Source organism: Phalaenopsis equestris, unplaced genomic scaffold, assembly GCF_001263595.1.
Source record: "Phalaenopsis equestris unplaced genomic scaffold, ASM126359v1 Scaffold000036, whole genome shotgun sequence".
NCBI lineage: Eukaryota > Viridiplantae > Streptophyta > Magnoliopsida > Asparagales > Orchidaceae > Phalaenopsis > Phalaenopsis equestris.
The window spans coordinates 2,342,981-2,349,322 of record NW_018164478.1 but is presented as its reverse complement, the minus strand read 5'-3'; the positions used below and the strand labels follow the sequence as shown (position 1 = coordinate 2,349,322).

At 33.1% G+C, this 6,342-nt stretch overlaps 2 protein-coding genes across 2 annotated transcripts in view; both read right to left on the bottom strand.

The window, feature by feature from the left end:
- Nucleotides 1-2,373: 2,373 nt before the first annotated feature.
- On the bottom strand, nucleotides 2,374-2,713 carry LOC110018864 (putative pectinesterase/pectinesterase inhibitor 26). Its single transcript, XM_020716328.1, has one exon. The coding sequence runs from the start codon at nucleotides 2,681-2,683 to the stop codon at nucleotides 2,417-2,419; it is 267 nt and encodes an 88-aa protein (XP_020571987.1). The 5' UTR covers nucleotides 2,684-2,713; the 3' UTR covers nucleotides 2,374-2,416.
- Nucleotides 2,714-4,302: 1,589 nt separating this feature from the next.
- Nucleotides 4,303-6,342, bottom strand: part of LOC110018862 (high-affinity nitrate transporter 2.3) — a 3,973-nt gene continuing 1,933 nt past the window's right edge. The window contains exons 2-3 of the mRNA XM_020716326.1: nucleotides 5,714-6,091; nucleotides 4,303-4,724 (exon numbers count right to left, since the gene is read on the bottom strand). Of these exons, the coding sequence (XP_020571985.1) occupies nucleotides 4,364-4,724; nucleotides 5,714-6,091 (739 nt within the window). The 3' untranslated portion in view covers nucleotides 4,303-4,363. The remainder of the gene's footprint in view (nucleotides 4,725-5,713; nucleotides 6,092-6,342) is intronic.

The window sequence follows — 6,342 nt, the reverse complement described above, 5'->3', positions numbered from 1 at the left end:
GTTTAAGAAAATAAAATTCATTCCAAATAAATCCTAAGAATTTGCTTGGGATCATTTGTTTTTATTTATCTTTTTTTTTTATTTTAAAAATATCTTTTTAGTACAGTTTTGACATGGTTTATTTTTTTTTAAGAAAATAATATAACTTGTTACTAAAGAGCTTAAAATATTTAGAAATTATTTTGAGTGTTTTAAAAAAAAATATATGTTTTATCTTAAATTAACATTTATAAAAAATAAAAGTAAAATTAAAAGTGATTCCAAAGAGTCCTTATGTTTCCTAAATAAATTCTATTGATATTATGGTTTTATAAGAAAAATCTGATTCATTTACTTCTGTCCTCCTATAATCAGTCTGAAATTATTTGCACTTTCCTACATCCACTTTACATACATTTATTTGACCATATTTTCTATTAAATATTTTTAATTTTTAGTTGAATTAAAAAAAATATTTTTTAAATGTCAATTCAAATTAATACATTTATAAAAAATACTATTTTTAAAATTTTGCATTTAAATTCTATGTATCTATGTGTCTAACAACTAAACTTTCATTTTTAAGCGCAAGTCATCTTACTTATGCATCAAATATATATTTCAACTCTTAAACAAATAAAATATTTAAAATTTTATGTGGTATGAATTGTTTATATATTATAAATGAAAAAAATTAAATTCTAGGCTTTCGATATGCGTAAATAAATAAGAATTGGTTGGTATGCATGTAAAGGACACCTAAAAAATTGTAATTTTTTTTATTGGATTATGATGATTAGTTCTATTTTATAGATCTTTATATGTTTACAAAAATTTAAACCCTTAGCTTTTAATTCTATCATCTTCTTGCTTGCTAGTTGGATGAAGAAAAATGCCAAAATAATCACTTGACTCTTTATTTGGGTTAGTTCACTTTTACAGCTATAAAATGTCAAATTAGTCTTTACATGTGGACTTAAATAGTCTCCAATTTTTTTTTGAAGAGAGGACTTGTAGTCCAACCTTTGTTAAGAAGGTCTAGAGGCTAATTTGACATTTTTATAGAGATTTGAGACTGAAATGACCTTTTTGTTAAAAGTCAAAGAAATACTTTGGTAGTTTACTTTAATTGAGAACTCTGTGTTATTGGTTTGATTATCTTATTACTCTTTTTTGTAACTTTGGCTTGTTAGATCTTAGCCAACGTTAAGGGTGTCATAACGAATGCTTTCGTGGTGTCAAAGGCCGCTTCAAAGAATTTTTAACTATAGAGATACGTAGAATTTTTAGAAAGGTGTAAGGATAAAAATCTAGTGTGGATAATAACAATTTAGGGTGGTCACTAAACTTTGATTTCTAAGAATACCCTATCCTATTATCACACTTAGGTTGTGTTTGGTAGCATATTAATAGAAAGATTTAGACATGAATTTAACTTAAATTCAACTAAATATTAAAATAATAAAATTAAATATAACGCATTGTTAAATCCAATTTTCTTGCTTTCCGTCATTTTCTTCTCACATTACATCACTTATACAATGTAAATCCGGATTTATAATAAATCTGATTGCAAGACAAATTTATTCTATCGCCGCACGCAATCTCTTATGCCGTAGTATTAATTTGCTAAATCTAAATTTATTGGATTTGATAAATCTAAAGCTAAATATGGCAGCCAAACACCACTGTAGATTAACGAACTAATCATAGAAGCCTCAACCTAATCCAATAAAGTTATTAACTATAAAATGATTTGAGACATGCCCAGAGTTTCTAGTTCACACATGCCCACAAGTCATTCTTAATACTCAACTATTGAACATGATTAGATGGCTCAAAAAGTCCTTAAAATTCTCAAAAGATTTAAAATTTAGGTGTTTGGTTGCGTAATATTAATGGAATTTAGGCTAGATTTAATGTAAATCCAATCAAACACAAAAAAAAGATGGGAAATTAAACCTGACCTTATGTTAAATCTATTTTTCTCTCCCTTCTCTTTATTTTTTTGAGGTACATCCATATTTATTAAATCCAATGCTATTTCATGAATTTAACGGATTTGACTTTAAAAGAAAATCATATCTACAAGACGTTGGAATAAATGTCGAACAAGTATAATAATTTTAACTGGATTTATTAAATGCTACGTATTATACCTAAACATGAAAAAATATTACCTCAGGATTACTGATGCATCAGTACTTCAATGGTGGGGTGTCACGTATGTAATGGTCCCACCGTGACGCCACATAACACCCCACCATTAGAATATTGATGCAGAGTTAATATTTTTTTCTCTAAACACTCCCTTATTATAATAAAACAATTTATCAGAATATTTTAACCCATTTGTTGTGAAACAAAAAATCAAGATCGCCTCACCCCTGAAATTTCCCTCTTTCTTATCCATCAGTCGAAATCAAAACAAAAAACCCTAATAACTCCTCCTGGCAGCAGACGCGAGACTGAGGCTATTGGTAACCAACCTATTCAAATTCTTGCTGATATGCGTCACGGGATTGAACAGCGACGGATCCTCGTCGAAAGCATCATCGCAGGTGCCAATGTAAGTGAGGCTTGCCGAAATCCCGGTCATGACGTCGTCCATATTGCCGCCGCGGTGGAGGGTTTTAGCGGCGGAGTTTAGGGCATCGACGGCCTCGGCGTAGACCTCAGCACAGAGATCTAGAGTGGAGGCCATCCGTTTGTTGTCCGGGAAGCCGGAGCGGAGCTTATTGATTGTGGGAATGGCAGCGGAGCGAGCTCGGCGAGGGTGCGGGAGGAGTGGGTGAGGGGGAGTCGGGCGCAGAGGAGGGGAAAGGGGGCGGTGATGCAGAGGGGGTTGGAGGAGTGTGGGGGGTGGGCCGCGGAGGAGGGGGTGGAGTAGAAGAAGAGGAGAGGGAAAAGGATGAGGAAGTAGGAGGCGGCGGCTGCCATGATTTTCTTAAAACAGGGGCGGGAAGATGGAGAGAAGAGTGGTGGGGTGGTGGCTATTTATAGGAAATGTTGGGAAATGAGGAGTTGGAGTTGTAGGGGTTTCCCGATTTGTTGGATGATTTGGTTGTAGCCATCGAGATAATATTAGGGTTAAATATCAGATAGTGGAGGTATTAGTTTATTGGGGTTAAAAATCTTTGCTGCTTGTTCACAGAAAAAAAAATTATTCAATGTTAGGTGCTAAATTTTAAAAGTATTTAAGATAATACTTATCGGCTTATAACTTAATAAAAATGTTCATAGTTCAAAAGTGAAAGATTGGTTGCTTAAATATGAATCAATAGCAAATTTTATGTAGATAATTAAGGGTTTGATCCAGATAAAAATGTTATTTAATCTAGATTTATTCGTGAATTATGTTCAAATCTTAATATCATTGGGGAGAAGAAGAAGAAAAATAAATGGAGAATCATGGAGGAGAGATTAATCTCCCTTTTTTCTCTCTTGTCTCCATTTTAAATATTGAACCCCCTATTCATAGATATTGGGTTGTTATTTAATTTAAAATATAATTTGAGGTGACTACAATAAAAATATACTATGGTACACCATGGAACATATGATCTTGCCATGCTCTATTAATGGTGCCATACTCTATTGATGGTACACCATGGTACATTAGATTTGAAATTTAGGGTTTAGACTAAGCTCAAATCTTACTAGCATTAAAAAACAGAGGGAAAAAAAATAGAGGGGGAGCAAATGGGACTAGAAAGTAATCTTTCTCTTTTTCACCCATCTTAATTTTAAACTTTTGACCCTCTATTTATAGATCTTAGAGTAATCCTTTCTTTCAAATAAGATTTGATAAGATCAATTAAAATACATTACAATACATATGACCATGTCACACCCTATTAATAGTGTCATACTGCTTGTCTTCCTCCAGTAGATGTTATGGTGCCTATAAGGTGAGTTGAGAATGAGCAACTAGTTTGCTCGACAACTTAACGAGTCAACTCAGCAAGCCAATCCAGCAAGACCACTTGAAATGCATACATTTACTTCCCCAATCTTCAAGTATCATTGGAAGGGAAGTGTGAAAAGAACAAATGAATGGGAAAATTTTTTTTTGCATTGCTTAGGAGTGAAATTGATATCTTGCTCCTATTTGTAGAACGAGTTCAAATATGTATTTTTGGCCTAGCTGTGTGATGACCCTGCGTTCGATTAATAATAATACTTTTTCTTCATATGAAAGATTTCGCATCATACATAATCGCCTACACGTACAAACATCATCAAAACAATAAAATGAAACTTTTCTTATTTGTTTGAGTTATACTTATTCATTATCATTTTCATTATTAAGTTAATCAGGGACATTAAATGATATATTATCAATCTCAAATTGGTTTTCAGTGCATACTTCAAAAAATGGAATTCAAACATGAGAATTATTAGGAGAAGACCGATCAGCATTGTTTCTCTTCCCTCTCTCATTTCTACTATTTTGGGCAAACTTCAGACTTGGCTGATGGCAGCCCTTCTCCTTCTCCTCATCATTCCACTCCGAAGAATAGTAATCCTCCTCCGTAAATCCCTGCTTTGGGCCGCAGAGCATTCCGCCCCATTGTGGGAAATAGATGAGCAATATCAACAGAGTGCAGCAGACGATCATGACGCCCATTAGAGTGATTCCCGTTTCCTTGGAGTATTTTGAGCCTTTGAAGAATATTATTTGAGTTATGACTGCTCCAACGTTTCCTCCTCCTCCCGTCATCCCTGATACTAGTCCCAGTGACCTGGATTATGTACAACGAAGCATCATTTTTATCAGCCAAGCAATGTTGATTTTCATTTTCTGAAAAAGATTTGCTTATTTAGATGTTCCTAGTTCTACATAACACTGGGTTTTTATATATTTTCATATCTAACAATAATGTTTCATATTTATATACATAACACTCAAATTTAGGTGTGAGATACTTAAATCCATAAGAATTATGTGCTCCGCATGTAAATTTCTCATAAAAAAAACTTATTACAGGGTAGGATATGTAAATTTGCTATATAAAAGAATAAATAAAAACTAACTTTCATATCCTGTAATTGTGTTGGTCAAAAAAAGGCATCATTTATAAAGTTATCTTCAGTGGATTCTACACATTAAGTTTTGGTATCTTTTACTTTCCATTGTCTTATTCACATAAAAGGCATTTCTATCACTTGCTAATTATAATATACTGATGAGAAAAGATGAAATGACATGTATACGACACAAAATAAATACATATTTATTATTAAAAATATGATGCATGTGAGTATATATTTGAAATAAATCATAAAATATTAATTTTTACTTTTTAAAAAAAAGAAATAAATATTATAAAATTGTCGATCAAAATAAATTAATTATTTAAGGATTTTCTTTGAAAGTTGAGCTAATAATTGCAGCCAAGCCTCCTCATGCGCTATTAAAAAAAAAAACCTCAGATAAAATTATAATGGCGATCTAAAATACAGTATAAGAGAAAGCTATTCCAAATATACTCAAAATGATAATATATTCACCAACATTTTACAAAATAATTTTTAAAAATCGAATTCTATTAATTTTTTATTCAATTAATTTAATTAATTATATATAAATATATTGACAATTTATTATTTTTAATATATTTCACCATCATTGAATTTAAATTTGTAACACAAAAAAATACCATGCCAATAGAAAGAAACGAGAAGTAATAAATTGTGAATACGATGGCGGTCCGTTGATTGGGCAACTTACCTTCGTGAGATGAAGGGCACAATACCAAACGTAAGGCCGCAGGCAGCCTGGACGAAGAGCGAGAAGAACACCATGACGAGCACCGATAAGCTCAGCCTCCCCATCCTCCCCAACACAATGCACAGAATCCCGCCGGCGGTCTGAGCAATCCAGAGGCCCCAAAGCCTCCCTCTCATGCCGAACCTCGCCGCAAGCCGGTCGGAAATCCACCCTCCTCCCGGTCTCGACACCACGTTCGCCAGACCGAAGCTCGCCGCGATGATCCCCGCGGTGTGAAGATTCAGATCGAATCTGTCGTAGTAGTACTCGGCAATGATGTTGTCCACCGCCAGCTCCACCCCGAAGCAATATCCATATGTTATCGCTAGTATCCATCCCCTGTTATTAAATTTAAGTTAATTGATCATAAAGCGCAGATGGATTCATATGTATCCAAAGGATTTTGGTTAGGTTAAGAATAACTTGATCGTGTTCGACATATTGATTTAATGAGTGAATTGAATACGAGTTAGTCGAATACTAATTATTTGCTCCTTTTTGACAATTCTAATAGAATGTATGTAAAACTTTCTTTTAAAAAAATAAATTTATTTTTTTAACGTTATTCAAACCAATAGTCTCTCTCTTTA